Below are 19,289 nucleotides of genomic sequence, written 5' to 3'. Positions count from 1 at the left end.
CAAGCTTAGGAGAGGATCCAATTCCATTTTGGAATGTCAGTGTCGGCAATTTGTTTTCAAAAAAAATAATATTGGAACAATGCCTTTGAACCATCAACATCTAGTGCGGAAAAATTGGAGCTTGAAATAAGTGGAAAGCGTCCCAATCAAAGACTCAGGTGCCCAAAACTTAGCGCACTCATGAAATTTGGAATTTAGGAGGCATGATCTCAATTATAAATTCAGCTATGTGCTCAGAACTTCAGAAGCTATCTCCACCTAAGCAAAGAGAAGTTTGTACAACGATGGCTAGCTTTGCAACTTACGTACTCAACACTTCTTATCACCTCAAAATAGCTCACTATTTGCTCCTCTTGTTTTTGGCCTCTTCACATCTACACACTAGTGTGAATTCATGCATCGATGAAGAGAGACGTGCGCTTCTCGCCTTCAAAGAAGGTGTTACTGATCCTTCCAGGAGGCTTTCTTCGTGGGTTGGACTTGACTGCTGCCAGTGGAAGGGAATTTCATGCAACAACAGCACAGGTCGTGTTGAAATGATGAATCTCCGGAATGCGTACATGTATACACTTTCTGGTTTTGATGGAGAGAGGGACGAGATGGAGTACTCTTCTTTGGGTGGTAAGATAAATCCTTCTTTGCTTAGATTGAAACATTTGAATTACCTAGACCTAAGCCAGAATGATTTTCGAGGGATTTCCATTCCCGAATTCTTTGGTCGGATTAAAAGTTTGAGGTATCTCAATCTCTCATCTGCTTCATTTGGAGGAGAGATTCCACCTCATCTTGGTAATTTGTCAAACTTGAACTATCTTGACCTCAGCGAAGAATCTCACAACTCTTTGCTTGAACTCCCTTCCGAAAACTTGAATTGGCTTTCTCGTCTCTCTTCCCTAAAGTACCTCAATCTCAAAGGACTGGACCTCAGTGACATCAGGGTAAGTTGGCTAAATGTTGTCAACATGCTACCTTTCCTAGTAGAGTTGCACTTGTCATCATGCCAAATTCAAGGCCTTCCACCACTTTCACCGGCAAATTTTAGTCTTGCATCACTTTTGATCCTTGACGTGTCATACAACGATTTGAAGTTTCCGTTTCCTGAATGGTTTTTCAATCTGACTAACCTCAGAAAACTTGATTTAAGCGGAAATTCTTTGAGGGGTCCCTTGCCAAGTGAATTTGAAAGCTTCAAATCACTTGAACACCTTGACTTATCTTTCAATAGCCTCGAGAGTCAAATTCCAAAACTTATTGGGAGTTTTTGCAATCTAAAGATCTTAAATCTTGCACAGAACCAATTTGATGGAGGGATTCAAGAGCTTTTGGGTGGTTTATCAAGTTGTCCCAATAGTGTTTTAGAGTCACTGGATTTGTCATCGAATATGTTGCAAAGCAAATTGCCTGCCTCTTTAGGGATGCTACACAATTTGAAGTTTCTTACCCTCTACGATAATAATATGAATGGGTCCATTCCTAAAAGTTTAGGGCAACTCTCTCAGCTAGTTCACCTCGATCTATCGTTCAACCCGTGGGAGGGCTTTTTAATTGAATCCCATTTCATAAATCTCACAAGATTAAAATACTTTGCATTAGGCAGAGTAGACCCAAAGCCAATTCTACCTATTCCCCTCACTTTTAAAGTGTCTTATGATTGGGTTCCTCCTTTCATGCTTCACAAAATTAACATTGGCTACTGTAAAGTAGGTCCTGCCTTTGGGGTATGGCTTCAGTCTCAAACTGAACTACTTTTTGTCAAACTTCATGGTACTGAAATCTCAGATTCCATACCCGAGAACTGGTTCTTGAAGATATCTTCCCGTGTTCAGTACTTGGATTTATCTCACAATCAAATCCATGGAAAACTTCCACTCCAATTGAAATTCCCGAATGCAGTGATTTTCGATTTGAGTCACAACCAATTTCAAGGGCCATTACCACTTTGGTCAGGCGACAATGTGGTTAAATTTAAGCTGGAAACCAATTCATTTTCAGGGCCAATCCCATTGAATTTGGACCAAAAGTTTCCCAAATTGGAATCACTCTATCTTGCAGAAAATCATTTGAACGGTACCATTCCGCCCTCCATTGGCAACTTGAAAAACTTGTTACTCCTTTCTCTGAGAAGCAATCAGTTATCTGGAGAATTCCCACAAGAATGGAGTTTATTGACTGACATAATGATTTTAGATGCTGCATACAACAATCTGTCAGGCAAGCTTCCTAGTTCAATGGGTGCCTTGGGTTCTCTTTTCATGTTGAAGATGAACAACAATAATCTCGAAGGTGAAATTCCTCAATCCTTGGAAAATTGCACTTGTTTGAGGAACATTGATCTTGGGGACAATAAATTTACTGGGAAAATACCTTCATGGATAGGATTGAACGTGCCGTTCGTGTCAATCCTAAGAATGAGGTCAAATTTTCTAAGTGGACATATCCCTCAACAGTTGTGCAATCTCGAGAACCTCCACATCTTAGACCTTGCTCACAGCAGCTTTACAGGGACTATTCCCAAGTGCTTGAATAATCTCACTGCTCTGAAAGTTGCTTATTACAGTGCTTATAATATATATCTGGAGTACGCTCAACAAACAGGAGTGATGAAAGGAAGAGAACTCCAGTATAACACATCTCTGATGTATGTAAAAAGCATTGATCTTTCAGCGAACTGCCTTGAAGGTGAAATCCCTGAAGAAATATGCAGCCTCGTTCTGCTGCACAACTTGAACTTATCGATGAATCAATTAAGCGGAGACATCCCCTTGGAGATTGGAAATTTGGTGCAGCTCGAAAATCTTGATCTCTCACTCAACCAACTTTTGGGACAGATTCCTCAAAGTCTTTCATCCTTGACCTTCTTATCTTACATGAATGTATCGTATAACAACTTGAGTGGCAGAATTCCTTTGGGCAACCAGCTCCAAACACTGATCGATTCATCCATTTACGAGGGCAACCCGTTTCTTTGCGGGTTTCCTCTTTCTACTGCATGCTCAGAAGATGGCAATCCTACTGCCAAGGATCCAAAAGACAATGACAATGAAGATGGACATGATGAGTTGTGGTTCTTTGTTAGCTTGGTACTTGGCTTTATCGTAGGCTTTTGGGGCGTTTGTGGCACATTGGTTTTGAAGAAGTCATGGAGGTATGCCTATTTTCGGTGGTTTGATACCATCAAGGATAAGGCAAAGTTAGCAATTGCAGTGAAAGTACTTGGTCGTTTTCGAAGGAACTTTTGATTATAGCAGTAAATAGTACTTTTTGAAATCAAAGTACTTGAGTAATATGTATGTAATAAGTTACCAATGCATTTTAACAGTATTGTATGTAATAAGTTACCAATAAATTATGAATGGAGTATATATACTATTGCTTGTTTTGCAAGGGTTTCGACCTAATACAACAACCAAAAGAGATTCATGTTCATTTGTTTTTTATTTTGACAAAAAAAAAAAAAAAAAAAAACTCAGCAAGAGTCTTATTAAATTAAAAAGAAAGTTACACCTGACATCATGTTTAATTAAGTCATTAACTCAAAGAAAAACTAATGAAAATAGTTTAAAAACTTTGAGTTTTAATGATAAGGACAAAATAAAGGGTAAAATGAATAGTACCATAATTGATTTTTTAGTGTAAAAATATAATTTTTCGTTAAAGTGAATAATACCAGAAGCTTTTTATTAAAGTTTCTTTAAATCAAGTGGGTTTACAATTTAAGGTTTAGGATTGTTTTATGGGTAATACTTGGGTCCTCATCGGGGAGGACCCAATATACTGACATTGTCATGTGGTCCAGTTAAATATAGCTACGTGTAATTTACAATAGCTCTCTAAACCTATAACCAAACAACCAGCTATAACCTTGCACCTATAACCAAACAGCCAACTTCTGCTTTAAGCCTATGCCCCATATCTCATCCCGTTCCTGTCACTTCCGTCGAACTTTGCTCCGTCGATCTCTTTCTTCCAACCTCTGGTTACATCAAATCCAACCCAAATTTTTCCATCAATCCCCACTATTCTTGTAACCAAACGTCCAGAAACACCCACACTCCCTCCCGTGACTATTCATATTCGAACCCGACGTCGTCGAAGAGCATGAGAGCAACTCCAGCCTTCATTTTTGGACGGGGGACGGGCTGCAGGAAGGGGCCTGAGGGCCTGTTGATTCTTCTCCAGCCATGGAGGGCCCGAGTGAGAGTGGGAGCCCGAGCACAAGGGGAGTGGATAGTTGACAGGCCTGCAGCCCGAGGGCCAAGGCATTTTTTTATTGTTTTTTGTGTCAGCCCAAGGCCCTACAGCCCCATTTCCCTATTTTTTTTTATTTTATATTATTTAAACAAACAAAAAAAACTACTATTTTATTACCTATTGCCAGGAGGGGCTCCAAGGGTGGAGATGCAAAAGGTAATTACTGTTCATTAATGGTAGTTATTATTCATTAAAGGCAGTTACTGTTCAATATGGTGGATTCAATAGTGGATTGCCAGGGGGGATGACTCCAAGGGTGGAGTTGCTCTGAGAGAGTGGGGTTGGCTGGGGTCGACGGAAAAGAGAAATATTGGTAATTGCTCGCCGGAGAAGAGAGGGATTAAAGAGGAAACACGTTGGTAATGAGGGAGGCGATTGGGTGGAGAGGTGAAGGGGGTGAGTCTGGCGGCAGCCATGGTAGATTTGCCATGGAAGCACCAAATCAAGGGAGGAAGGAAGGAGATTGATCAGTGTGTTTAAAGGATGGTTGATTGGGCGACTCTGGTTGGTGGTGGTCGGAAAAGATGGTGGATTGGGATGGGCCGCTGGGTAGTGTTTCACTGAGGAAGAAGACATGTGTTTGGATAGCAGAATAACACAGGTTTGGCCAGAAGAATAAAGGTTGATTGGTTATATGTTAAATGGACATGTGTCGTTATTTAATTGTTCCACGTAATAAAATCAATATATTGGGTACTCTCTTGTGAGTACCCAAGTGTTCTCCTTGTTTTAATTAAAGGGTGTGATATCTACACACCCTATTTTACTTTCACACATCTTTTTTATTTTTGACCGTCGGATCGGATGAATTGAAGTAGATCAACGGACATAAATTATCATGGGTGTGTGAGAAATAAAATGGAGTGTGTGGATAATACATCCCTTAATTAAACAACCGTAACAGAATTTGTTTAACTATTTATTATCAGATGCTTCAACACTAACCTTATATATATATATATATATATATATATATATATATATATGTTGTGATGTAATAATTTAACTAGATCCTATATTGAAAATCATAGTCATGCCCTTTCATTTCTCAAAAAAATTAATATTCTTGCTGTGCTGTGAAAGAGGCATGAAAATAATGACATACTGGAATATACAACATTGGTACTGAATAAATAAAATCCTAATATTATTTCTTTGTTGGCGATCAACGTCAAAACACTTTGGAGAAAAAAAATGGTTATCAAACGAGCCATTAAAACACGAAGGTATATTATGCATTTATTTTAGGCCAAATTAGATTAATCATCCCCACGGTCATTGATTACTTGCATAGTAACGCATGTAGTAAAAAAAATTAGGAATTAAATCTTTGTGGTCAAGACCGTTAGCAAACTTACCCCATAAAGAAGATTTCCGTTAAAAGTCGGTTAAAAGCATAGATAAGAGGATAAGATGTATTATAATCCAAATTTGGCCTTATTAACTCATTTCTCTTTCGTCTCTGAGAAACCAATTGAGAAACCCACCAACCCATTAAAGACTTTAATGCCAAAACATTACATGGTCTTATCTATTTCAATCCGTATTTGTTAATCAAATTCAGTAGACTTGCAAGTGGCAAACATGGAAAATGGATTGAACACTTGGAATCTGGCGGGTAATAATTTCAAATATTGATTTTAACTTGCCAACCTCCATAAAATTTGGTTATTATGCTCAGTAGCCCAAACCCACTATGTTTTGCCCGTTGGCCATCCCAATTTCTACTTATCCATCATAAAAAATTCATAGAAAATGTATTGTATTTCCCATTGAGGAATGACTATGTTTTGCCCGTTGGCCATCCCAATTTCTACTTATCAATCATAAAAAATTCATAGAAAATGTCTTGTATTTCCCATTGAGGAATTGACTATGTAAGGAACGTGACAACCCCATCGCACAGCGGTCTTGCAACTTAATTGCAATCTTCACCATGTTCATTGGAATTTTGACAAATACCTAGGCGCTTAGAATTTTGACGAACTCCTAGGCGTTTAGGCATGTCTAGACGTCTTTTTGATTTTTTAAATATCTAGTGATTAATCGTAGCGGTGGTCAGCAACTTAGCGTTTAAACAGGCCCTAAGCGACCTTAGGCTGGACTTTTTAGAATAATGATAAAAGAACAAAAAAATAGATATATGAAAGTCAAGAAATACTTTGACTGCCATTTAATACTACGGTCTAGTAGTATTCTTCTACATTGGTAAGTTAGAGGTCTTCAATTCAATTCTCGCCAAAGGCAAATTTCAATCATATTATTGTTAGCTTATTGTGAGGTTTAGCACACTCTCCCACCTCTTAGTGTAAATAATATCATTTGTTTAAGAGAAAAAGGAAAAAGACTTTGACTAGCTGAGAGTTGACATTATTGCCTTTGTATTATCTACGAGCAATTCATTTGACAAATTCTTTCTTGGGGTCCGGTACGAGCATTTCCCAGACATTATCAAAAAGTGACATCCTGCATTGGCACAAAAGAAATTTGGATAAATAATTAAAAGGGAAATTTTATTTAAACTCATTTAACCTCTTTTTACGTCAACTTAAATTTTAAATGTTAATTGTCTATTTTATCATATTGCATAATCATTATTCAGTACAAAATGAAATTAATAATAAAAATCAAATTTATCAATAGAACCACATACGATAATTAAACCCTAGCATCACCCTTTGTTTATCCTACGTTCATTCCGACCACAATAGCTCTGATAGAGAAAAACAAGTTTTTCTATTGATAGATGGTGATTTTGAAGTTTTTAATTCTCCAACTAAGGTGTGACTCAATTTATGGATATTTTGTTTGTTTGCTTCTTCTTTGGATTAAATTTCATACTTTTTATATTATATTATATTTGTTTTTTTTCTGCCATCTATATGCGCCCCAAAACACCAGTGCCATGATTTTTTATTAGTACCGCAAAAACATAAAACTTGATTCTTGGTGCAAATAAAGATTGCTCAACCTTAACCACGAACTAGCGGGTGGCATGTCTTGCACCTTTTTTATTTGAAATAGCACCAATTTGTTTATTTGTTTATTAACGTAGCAGCAAAACACCCAACCCTATGTCACTTCAAAATTTCTTAAAAAGTACATGAAAATGCTCGATTTAAAAAGGACCGAACTGGAGCTTGCATAACATTCTCTTGGCAAATTCAAGTTTATGGAATGATCTCTTGGATCCCAAGTCCATGGATGGGTTGTGCTAGCAGAAAGAAAAAAAGCAGCCATGGAAATGCTAGTCCTACGGCATATGCAATTATAGAGGGGCAAGGACTCCTCTTTGAAAAGAAAAACATTCAATTAGATATGTTATTTTATAAAGGGAATGAGTGTAAAGATACTTTTACATTTTGAATTGAGTTTGAGAGGGTAGTTTAGGTAATAAATTTAGGTTTAAAGAGATTAATTCTTTAATAAAAAAACACTGGGTGAATAGAATAAGTTGGGTGTAGAAAGAGGTTAGATGAGTTCAAATAAAATCTTCCTAACCAAAATTTGAACTCCATATAGAATTATAGCCACACTTTCAAAATTATGATAATTATAACAAAAAATTAATGTGAAAGCACTAATATACCCTATTTAACCATATGTGTCTGCGATGTCTCAAGCTTTTCTTTTCATGTCAAGTGTTGTCGCTGTGTTGCTCTGCACTCGCACTGCAATGGAGACACAACCTTTTTTCTTTTTAAGGAAAACTAATGAAAATGGCTTGAAAACTTTAAGTTTTAATCAAAATGACAAAAATGTGTTGTAAGTGAATAGTACCGAGAGTAACTTTTTAGAGTAAAAATGTCTTTAACATTAAAAGTAAATAGTACCATAAGTGTTTTGTTAAAACTCTATTCTTTTTATTTATCAAACACAAGGACAAGTTGCAGTAGTAACATTAGCACCTTCTTGCTTATAATATCCTCTTCAACCAACAATGATGCCATTTCATCCCCAAACCACCGTAGGGAGGGGCGGATCCATTACAGGACCTGGGTGGTCCCAGGACCCTCCGAAAGATCGGAAAAGCATTTGTGAAGATCGTTGAGGACCACCCGATTGCCTGGTCCCGTGCTGGTTTTGGAACTCCATGAATTTGCAGCACAACACCCATCATAATTTATCTAAGAAGAAGGAGGTTTAATATTGTTTTTAATGACCTGGCCAGACGGTGCCGTTTTGAGCCAGGCCATTCAAAAAATTAACACTCTTTTTCGTCTACAAACCCGAGGCCCAACTACTTCTCATGCAATTCCCTCTTTTAATTAGAACAAAACCCCAAATCCACCCATCCAATACAAACCTTACCCCGGAACCCCACCACAATTATTCCACCTCTATCTTTCCATCATCACCTCATTACAATATTGAATTTCAAATAAATTTTATGATTTTGGTCTTATGTGTATTAGATGAAAATATTCATATGATTATTGTGATGTAGTTTATGATTTTTTATAACAATTTGATCATTGTTGGTTAATTTATAGAGAATTTTTATCTATACTTTAAAAATCACATTTTGCACTCCTCATAAGTGTAGATTTCTTTCTCATTTTAGAAAGTTTGAAATACAAAGTGATATTTTTAGAGTGCAAATAATAATTTTTAATATATATATTATGTCTTTGTTAGTTCATATGATTTTTTATTTTGATTAGATCAAACAATCTGATATTGGAATGTTTATCTCTAACATCAAATAGTAATTTATTGTAAAAATTTTCAATGTTATTTTCATTTAAGTTTTTTTGAAACTTTTACAATTAGGACCACCCAATGTTCAAATCCTGAATCCGCCACTGACCGCAGGTACCCTCTCTCTTGAATTTTTCCTAAAATCTGACTGCATTTTGTTTAATTAATGGTGTTTTGGGATTAAAATGGTAGTTGGGTTATGATCCTTCCGAAGACTCATTCGTGCTCGAGGCCAATTAAAAGCGAAGGTTTGTAAATTTGTAAAATTTCCAACTTTCAGGTTTTCATTTGTTTATAGTATCTCACTGGCTGCTATGGCCCTTCAGGCGCTCGTATGATGGCGATACGGAGTAGGAAAAGTTGGTCAGGGCTTCTTGTTGAAGCCTCTTGTTCCTAAAATCAGAGCTCATGATTTGCTCCACGGCTGCCACGGATTGTTGCGTTTTTTGCAATGGTTGGACCTTACAATCCACCATGGAAATCATCATTTGCATATTTTTTGTAATACTTTTTATGTCACACCCCGATTGCAACGTACGTTCAGGATCGACATGTGACGTCACCAAGTATCTATACATCTAACATATCCCGCCTCCAGAATATGGACATGCACCACTCAAGATCCGAATCGCATAGTAATTTTCATATACTTTATGGCAGCATCTAACCTCCTTGTTAGATTGCCTACGTACCCTAAATAGGGATCAAGCCATTCGTAGTTCACCATTCGTCAAACTCTAAGCTTTTTCGTAAAATACTTCTAGCAGAAACCATAGAATACCACACTGCATATCAACCTTACGCCAAACAATTATTATCACCTTGTCATGCACACAGGTAAGCCATTCTCACACATATGCATCATATAAATCACTATGTTTCACATAATACCGCAATTCATAGTATGCAACATCTCAAAGAACAGTCAACGAAGCACAATGCTATTCTCTAGCCACATCGGTTAACAAGTCTAATCATAATTACAACAATCACAACCAACATCATTCCACAATCATATCAATCAATAACACATATCATAGACCGAAATGCAAAGCTAGAGCAACACAGTTTGACTGAAGCCTACATCTCTAAAGCTGAAATCAAATCCAAGGAACCAAGACGTCACATGATACGATTTCGGACCACACACCAAAATCCAAACCAAGATACGATTCCGGACCATCACTCAACAAAATCGAGGATTAGAAGGGATTCCGGACCATCACTCAAAGAAATCCATGTGGATACAATTCCGGACCATCACTCAACGGAATCGCGGAGTAGAAGGGATTTCGGACCATCACTCAACGGAATGCATGTGGATACGATTCCGGACCATCGCTCAACGAAATCACAGAGTATAAGGGATTCTGGACCATCACTCAACATAATCCATGTGGATATGATTCTGAACCATCACTCAACGGAATCACGGAGTACAATGCATAACAACCACTCAATGAAACAAACATGGATCAAGTTACTCTCTCAACGAAACGAGAAATGAAATAATGAAACGAGAGGTGAAACATGTTTTAAAACAACAAACCCTATGACAAAGGGTTAATGGTCCACTACTAGCCCTCACATTTCATCACATCAAGTCAATCAAACAAAACAAACCATTCCAATATGCACCTCAAATCCCACTTCATAAAACTACATCGATGGCTAAATATAAAAATTAACAATTTTATAGGAAACATAATTATAAAACCATCTCATCTCCACACAGGATAATAGTTATGAAAATAGGGTAATCACCTATATCACATATATTAAAGTCACTCACATTTCACAAGTAATTCAATATGCATTTCAAATCACATGTCACAAACACTTCCAATACACGAGTCAAATCACTTTTCGTAATAATAGATCGATGGCTAATTATTATAATCACATTTCATCACATCAAACCAATCACTTTGCTCTCAAAATCGTAAAGAAAACACCCCATTTCATCCATCTGAAAAAAAACACCCCATTTGAAATAATTTCTTAAAGAAAACACCCCATCTAAAAATCGCAAGAGGGTTCTTAGCAGTTAAGCTTTTATGTGCCATCTTAAATAATTTCTTGAAGAAAACACTTCATCTGAAAAAAAATCAAAAGAGGAATATTTTTTACAGCTCAATCATCAATCTACAAATTCTACTTCTCCCAGTTCATATTCCAGATCCTGAAACATTTTTACATCTCAATCATCAATCTACAAATTCTAACTTAAAACCCCTAAAAATCCCTTCACCAGAAATTCACATTAATAATAAAACCTAATTCAAAATTACCTAAATTTTAGAGGGATGATGGTTGGTACTGGTAGTAGCAGTGTCCTCGACGGTGGTGATGATGGTGGTCGCGACGGCGGAGGTGGTCTCGTTGTGTTGGTTGCTACAATGCTGTGAGAGTCTCAGAGTTGGAGCTCGACGGTGGTGATGAGGTGAGTGATGGTGGTCGCGACGGCAGAGTTGATGGTGCTGTTGTGTTGTTCCTGACGGCGGTTAGCACTACGAGTCGAGGGAAGGGATAGCGAGAGGGAGTCGAGGAAGAGTCTGAGAATCCGAGAATCCGAGAGACTGAAAGTCTGAAAGTGCTTGTGGAACTCGGGAGGTGGAATTAGCTAAGGTTGAAACCGCTGGTTGAGATTGGCTAGGGATGATATCTTAAATCTCGTCTGTCCATTGTAACACAAAAGGGCCGGTTCGAGTACCCGCGATTCCTATACTTTTGGAACCGGCCCGAATCAAAAACTTCATTTACCCAGCCAGCCCTGCCACAATCTGTTTTTACAAAATTAAGAACCGGCCCGTACTCTCATTACCCTCCCCGACCCGCAGGTCCAGGACCCGTTTGCCCAGCCTTAGATCTAATTCCTGAAATTAACGGAATTAAAATTAACTGATAAAGATAATGTAAACGTGAAATACGAATTTAAATAACGAGATACGTAATCAATAGTAAAATTCTGAGGACGGGATTTCACATTTTAAATTTTTAATATTTCTGGGTTTTTGTTGGGTTTGATGAGACTGGAACTTGGAGACTAGTATGAACTTGGTTTTGAGTTTGAAACACGTGTTGTCTTTTTGGATCTTCTAGAAACCTTATTTTTAGGGTATATTAGTACTTTCATCTCAATTTTTTGTTATAATTATCATAAACTTGAAAATGTGGTTATAATTCGATATGGGATCTAAATTATGGTTATTTTTCAAAATTTCCCTCGGCACACAGTGCTTCAATGGGAGCTTCGATTAGTTCTAAAGTGGTGTAGAAGCAAGCGTGCGGAGCTAGAATTTTTTTTTTATAAATGAGCTAGATAAAAATATTACACTAAAATCAAATGATATTTTTTTGCTACATGTGTATTGTATGCAAAAATTTAGGTTTAACTTTTATATTTATATACTTTAAAATTTGCTTGGCATGAACACAATAAAAATCGCAATTGCAAACTGCAGAAATTACAATAAATCATTCAATTTCACATATATTTAGATGCAAACACAAGAAGAAGATAGAAAACTTGTTACATGGACTATATCAATTACAAGCAAACAACCAGCCCAAAACAAAACAATGAAAGTAGAAAATAAAGGCAATCTTAAAAAAAAATTGATTGAAAATAATACAAAGTCCACTAAATCAAAGTAGAATAATCTTGAACAAAATAACATAACAATTTTCATGGTAACTTTTATATTTTTAGTTGTGCTAAATACTCGTTGGGAGTTTAATTAAAAATTAATTTTTCTTGCATTTTTTTTGTCAATTATATTTGGCTATACACTAAAATACATACATGTCGACACAAACCCTCCATGAACAATAGCCCACCGTGGCTTTTGGTGTGGCTCCGCCAGTGGGTAGAAGACATATCCGGATCCCCTCCTGACCTTAAAAAACTGAGTCTGCTGAGCAGGCGATCGTGGCCGTTGAAATTTGATCTAATGACTACAATTATTATAACTTTTAAAGGACCCCCCTGTTTGTAACCGTTGGAACAAATTTCAACGGCCACGATCGCCTGCTCAGCAGGCTCCGTTTTTAAAGGTCATGAGGGGATGAGGGGATCCAAATTCTTCTACTACAAACAAGGAGGGGCATTATTAATTCTAGCCATACCTTTTGCTTCCACAAATTCCTAAATCTAAACTACACATTAATGAAACATTCATTGTTAACCAAATCATAATGAAATTACCACTCTAACCTTCTAATTAAAATTGAATAGAAATAAAAAATATGGGCAATTAAGTATTTACATGAAAACGAATTTTACTATTTTTTTTTCATGAACCTCACAGGTAGGTAATAATAGCAGTCCTATTTAAAAATTAAAAAAAATTAGCATATGCAATTGAAGTGATTGGGGCTGGGGATTTGGTGAGTAGCTCATTTGGATGTACTTTTAAAATGACTTAAAACGCTTTTAGATAAAATGTTTTTGGGTTCCAAAAGCACTTAAAGTGTATTTTTTTTTTGTTGCAAGAAACACCAATTATGTGCTTCTTCTATGAAGCACTTTACGTGCTTTTTCAGGATTTACTTCTATGTTTACTAAGGATTAGTTTTAAAACATTTTCACCCAAAACGTTTTCAGTATTTTTAAAAGCACATCATCAGTCTCTTTTTCTTTTCTTTTTTTTTCCATTTTCTTTTTCTTTTTTTCTATTTTCTTTTTCTTTTTCAATTGTCATTCTTACTAATGATATCATTCTTACTCATGATAAGTTGCAGTAAAATAAAAAATAAACTTAATTGCACACGTAAAGCGTGTTACTGATTGCTAGTGGTAATGAAACCATCACACTTTTTTTTTGTCGAAAACAAAGCAAGCAATTTCATTGAAAGAAGAATGCTCAGTACAAGTACATCAAATTAGCCAAGAAGTGGGGATAGCCAAAGGCAAACTAGCAAAAATGCAGAAAATTAAAAAACCCTAATCCTCAACCCGCACGGCCCAACCTCCACCGCCGCCACTACCTCGCCAGACATTGGTAGTCAACAGAAGAAAACCAACTCCGCGTTGAACTCGATGAAGGGATCATAGTGCAAAACAAATCAACCTGCAACAATGAAAAAGTCCCAACCAATTTTTGCCACCAAAATTGCAACACCGGAGAAGAGCCAATAAATATGAACCCCGAACAGAAGCACCTTGAAGTAGAACCAAAAACCAAAACAAAAAGAAGGGGATGGGGCTAAGGGGCATCTTAAAACCATCACACTAATCTAGACTTCATCACATTCTCCTCCCGAAGAAAAAGTTCATATTTCCAGTTTAAGATCATATACTTATCAAACCTGCAAGAAGTTGGAAGAACAATGTCTATAGAGTCCTTGAATCTCATAGGGAACACTACCGTCACTTTGTCTGCCTGCAAAAACATCGTTTTATCAGACGAAGTTTCTACCGCAGTCCCTCTAAGACCATCTCCAATCCTGACCTAAAACCTAAAAATATTTAGCCCACAAAATTTAGGTTTTAGCCCAGAAATAGTTTTTTTACTCTAACCCTTTTGGCCTAAAATTTTAGCCCCAGATTATCAAAAAATGAATTAAGGCTATTTTTTTAAATTAACTTTTTAAAAAAAAAACAATTATGTAGACTATCCTAAATTAATTATATGAACATTTTAACCTAAAAATATTTAAATTCCGATAAATTTTAAAAAATCACTAAATCAATACATGAAAATCATGATAAACCACATAAACTTAAAAAAAAGACAATTAATAAACTACATAAACTTAATACAATCGAAAACTCATAGACTACATAAACTTAATAATGATATCCACCATCTTGACTTGGTGGTGGACTTAGGTGATAGTCGTGCGATGAATCATCATCTTGAAATATACTCCTTGTGGCATTCCTTCGTAAAATTTCTTTTTGCTTACCACGTAAGTATCTCTTCCTCTCTGGAGTGTATTTGTCGAGGTCCGCCATTATCAAATTAGTTTCGTACCTTTCTTGCTCCCTATCCCCTTCTTGCTTCATGGCCAAAAACATTTGGGCCGATTCTTCTTGCCGACGACACTGGTTTTCGTTCATTCTTGCCATTTTGCTAGCAAATTGTTCACGTATCGGATCTTGGGACTTCCCTTTTCTCTTTACTTCCTTCTGCTTATCTCTACCCGAGGGCCTTGGCAAAGAAGAAGTTGGGCTTATTTGGTTGACACCTTCATTGTCGGCAAAATTCACACCTTCATTGACATCATTTGGAGGTGGGGCTTCATTATGAAATAATCTTCCACATTGTTGATTCGCATCGATTCCCCACCTCCGACAATCCTTGAGGATGTTCCAAGCATGATGCAACTTAAAAGCTTGATTTTTTGATGTAGTTCTTGTCTTGTAAATTGCCATTGCTTTGTCACCCTATGCAACAAATACATAAAAACAATTAGTTGCAAAATACTATTATGTACATGACAACAAAAATATCAACAAAGAAACTCACAATTTCTGAGACGCCCCTTCCACTAGGCATGTCAACCATGGCTCTCTCCAAGCTTCCCTTCCACAAAGTGTACGCTTTGTTGATAATCTTCCACCGATCATAAACACCACCAGCTTCCCTTCGATCGGCGTTGGAGTTTTCATGGAACTTATCAACGATTTTACCCCACAAATCCTTTCTATTTTGATTGGTGCCGACGACACCATCTTCACTAACAGAAATCCATGCCAAACATAAAGCAATATCTTCGTCAAAGGTCCAATTACAACCTCTAACATGCTCTTTTGCCATCTTGAAAATTTTGGAAATGAGAAGAAATGGTAGAAAGAAAAATTGGAAGAATTGTAGGAGAAAAGTGAGTTTTGTGTGGATGTTTGAACAAATACATAGGTATTTATAGAGTTTTTGGTTGAATTTTAAGTTAAATAATTTTTTTAAATTATTTTAGCCGTTGGATTTAAATTTGGACTGTTAGATCTTTTTTTTACCGTTAGATTTGATTATATTCGATTTAAACCGTTGGATTCAATAAATATATAAATATAAAACAAAAAAATAATAATTTGAACCTGGACCGTTGGATTAACCAACAGCCCATTTAAACACAACCGTTGGATCACCAAAAGTAGCCGTTGGGCTGCTTTTGCTTTCTGACAGCAGGGAACACCCCCACATGGGGCTGTCTGCTTTCAACAATCTGCCAAACGCGTGTGGCGCGTTGGCGGGTGGAGGTTGGGAAGTGGGCAACACAGCCCTGGTTTCACTCTCAGTTGGTGGAGCCCATTTTGCTTTGTGGCCTAAAATTGGGCCGGAATTTGACATCCATTTGGGTTTTAGGTTTTAGGTTTTAGGTTTATTTTAAGTCATGGGTTGGAGTGAATTTGGGGGGGGGGGGATGGTAAATTTTAACTTTTAGGTCAGGGTTGGAGATAGTCTAAGTAGCTAAAGGTTAGAACTAAAAACTACAAAGAGCAAAATGATAATTTGTTAACCTTAACATGTAATTTTACCCGAGGAATAAGGAAAAAGGACTCGTTTGGTCAATGCAAAAGAGCAACAAGCTCATCAGTATTGGACGCAACAGCCGTTGCAGCAAGCTTCTTCAGAACCCCTCGCAATGGAGCGCCTAGCACCACTTGTCTTGCAGATGCAGTCTTTAGCAAAAGAGCGTGTCTGTATACACTGCGCAAATCAGCATTCACATAACAAAGACAAGAAAAAAAGAAGGGAATATTGGAAGTTAGCCAAAAGAAAAAAAATCAATAGATAAATACATATATTAGAATGTACAAGAAAAAGGAACGCTCGAAAGAGGATAATCTAGTAGAATATAATCTAAAGCAACACAAATAAAGTGAGGCAACGCTGGGTTTTACACCAATGGACTTATCAGTCCAAGAAGGGTTTTACACCAATGTTAATGCACAAAATCAGTGAGGACTTTGGTACAACAGAAAGTGTCAAGTTTGTGACCTTCGCTAGATTGCTTCGGTCACTAGTGTGGATAAGTATGGAAATGGATAGAGATAGGAAAGCAAACACAAGATGTACGTGGTTCACCCAGATTGGCTACGTCCACGAAGTAGAGGAATTCTCATTAATTGTGAAGGGTTTACACAAGTACATAGGTTCAAGCTCTCCTTTAGTGAGTACTAGTGAATGATTTAGTACAAATGACATTAGGAAATATTGTGAGAGAATGATCTCTATTTATAGAAGAAAGTTTGTAGTTTCATTATGACATTGACACGTGTCGTGCTGTGATTGGCTTCTGATGTTGACACATGTCGCACTATGATTGGCTTCTGATGTCGACACGTGTCGCGCTGTGATTGGCCTTTTGGTTGGAGGGAAACTCTTCTGGGTCCTTGACGGTATAACGTTGACCGGTGCTCAGTAGTTTCAGGATTGGTCAAGTATGGTACAAACAGTGCTCCCCTAAGTTCCCGAGTGAGGGAAGCTCCTCGGTTAGGGACTTGCAAGATCCAAGCCATTGAGTAATCACGAAACTTCTAAGTACCGAAGTGTGGTATCATTTTCACTTGCCTTATCTGTCTCATATGTGGATGTGGCATCTTCTCTGGAAGTACCTTTCCTCCATCCAAGGGTGGTATCTTTAACTGATGAAGATGCACAAGGTAATGTATCAATTTCAGTTGAAACTTACTTGTAGTTTCGGCCTTGGTCAAGTGCAATACAAACCCTATAGTAGGAGTCCCCTAAGTCGCTGAGCTAGGAGATTTGCCGAAGAAGGTAACAGACAAGGTAAGCAATCAGACTTCTAAGCAAGCAACCTGGATCGGAAGTTCGACTTTGGCTTCCGATTGATTGTTCTCATTCTCTTTGTGTCGTAAACAGCAACAAGGATAAGGAGAGGCAAATGGAGAATATATGATATGAGATACTTTTGCTTTTGAAGAAGTAACTTTCCACAGGCTTATCCTTGAACTGGGCTAGAGGGTTTTCTGGTTTCCTCCAGAGTATAAGGTCGACTAAAGAATTTGAAGGTCAAAACAAGTCCATCAAATCTAGAGTACGTTCGACCCTGATGATATGTGATACTTTTGCTGTTGACAAAGTAGTGGATGTATCGGCATGTGTTTTGTTACGCTTGTCTCCACATGCTTCCTTGTATCCTTCTCACTTGCCCTATCTTTTCCTCAGGCAGATGTGGTATCTTCTCTGGAAGCATAAGATTTGAAGATGAGTACTCGAGAGCAATGCCAGGTAAGTAATCAGGCAAGGGGTTCCAGGCAGTCAGTTCCTGACTGAAAGCTTGATTTCAAGTGCTGACTTATTGCTCTCTTTCTCATTATCTTGTAGGTAAGAGCAAGGGCAAAGGAAAAGACAAGGAAAAAACATGATATGGGATACTCTTTTTTTTTACCCTGATGATATGAAATACTCTTGTTCTGGTTCGACTGGTTTGCATAGGTATTATTGGGGGGGGGGAAGAAAGTTGAGTATTTATAGAGGCTTCATTGGGAGTGCCCTTTCATATATGAGGAAGAATTGAGCATTTTTGCAGGTCTGCCTGTCCGTAGAGGATGAAGGTCGACATATATAGGAGTCTCCCTAACAACAAGTAGCAATGCTATTCCTTTACCCTTCTTGGTCGTAGCAATGTAGTGGGAGCTGCAAGCTTCACTGTTTTAACTTTGTCAGAGCACTTTGAAAAAGTGGTATGTGGTATCTGGAAAGCTGATGTTGCGTGTGAAGATTGCAGACAAGCTTTATCCAAGGAAATCTTGCTCTCGAAGTTCGGAGAGCGATGCCTCTTCGGTTTTTGAACAAGCAATCCTATCGGGGATCTGGCTCTCGAGATTCGGAGAACGGTGCCTCTTTGATTTTTAAGAAAGTAATTCTGCTTGAGATTCGGAGAGCGGTGCCTCTTCGATTTTTGAGAAAGTAATCCTGTTGGGAGTTTGGCTTTCGAGATTCGGAGGGCGGTGCTTCTTCAATTTTTGTGCAAGTAATCCTGTTGGGAGTCTGGCTCTCGAGATTCGGAGAGCGATGCCTCTTCAATTTTTGAGAAAGTAATCATGTTGGGAGTCTGGCTTTCGAGATTCGGAAGGCGATGTCTCTTCGATTTTTGAGCAAGTAATCTTGTTGTGAGTCTAGCTCTCGAGATTTGGAGAACGATGCCTTTTTAATTTTTGAGCAAGTAATCCAGTTGGGAGTCTGGCTCTCGAGATTCGGAGAGCGGTGCCTCTTTGATTTTTGAGCAACCAATCTTGTTGGGAGTGTTTTCTTCAATGTGAGTAAAGGTTGGCCATTTTTACCAGTCTACCTTGCCACGAAGCACGGAGGTTGACACACATAGGGACTTTTCAGTTATCAAGTAGTGGTGTTGTTCCTTTACTC

At 37.6% G+C, this 19,289-nt stretch overlaps 2 protein-coding genes across 3 annotated transcripts; one reads left to right on the top strand and one right to left on the bottom strand.

The window, feature by feature from the left end:
- The first annotated feature begins 220 nt into the window (after positions 1 to 220).
- On the top strand, positions 221 to 3,379 carry LOC139196532 (receptor-like protein EIX2). 2 transcript variants are annotated; one of them, XM_070822663.1, is made up of 2 exons: positions 225 to 621; positions 2,188 to 3,379. In XM_070822663.1, the coding sequence occupies exons 1-2, from the start codon at positions 228 to 230 to the stop codon at positions 3,237 to 3,239; spliced, it is 1,446 nt and encodes a 481-aa protein (XP_070678764.1). In that variant the 5' UTR covers positions 225 to 227; the 3' UTR covers positions 3,240 to 3,379. The 2 variants fall into 2 exon arrangements, with proteins under 2 accessions (XP_070678763.1, XP_070678764.1); XM_070822662.1 differs by having other exon boundaries at positions 221 to 3,379.
- Positions 3,380 to 14,592: 11,213 nt separating this feature from the next.
- LOC139195967 (uncharacterized) lies at positions 14,593 to 15,993 on the bottom strand. Its single transcript, XM_070821647.1, has 2 exons — positions 15,426 to 15,993; positions 14,593 to 15,343 (listed from the first exon to the last, which is right to left on the bottom strand). Exons 1-2 carry the CDS (start codon positions 15,714 to 15,716, stop codon positions 14,744 to 14,746), a joined length of 891 nt encoding a protein of 296 aa, XP_070677748.1. The 5' UTR covers positions 15,717 to 15,993; the 3' UTR covers positions 14,593 to 14,743.
- Between the last annotated feature and the right edge of the window lie 3,296 nt (positions 15,994 to 19,289).

This window comes from Malus domestica, chromosome 05 (assembly GCF_042453785.1).
Source record: "Malus domestica chromosome 05, GDT2T_hap1".
Lineage (NCBI taxonomy): Eukaryota > Viridiplantae > Streptophyta > Magnoliopsida > Rosales > Rosaceae > Malus > Malus domestica.
Note: the sequence above shows the minus strand (reverse complement) of the source record. Positions and strands in the feature narration are given on the sequence as shown.

Bases quoted from the DNA above. Each gene is read 5' to 3' on its own strand.
- LOC139195967 (XM_070821647.1), bottom strand. From the start codon at position 15,716: ATGGCAAAAGAGCATGTTAGAGGTTGTAATTGGACCTTTGACGAAGAT. The intron at 15,344-15,425 runs GTGAGTTTCTTT...TTTGTTGCATAG, and splicing joins GAAGGGGCGTCTCAGAAATT to GGTGACAAAGCAATGGCAAT.
- LOC139196532 (XM_070822662.1), top strand. From the start codon at position 228: ATGTGCTCAGAACTTCAGAAGCTATCTCCACCTAAGCAAAGAGAAGTT.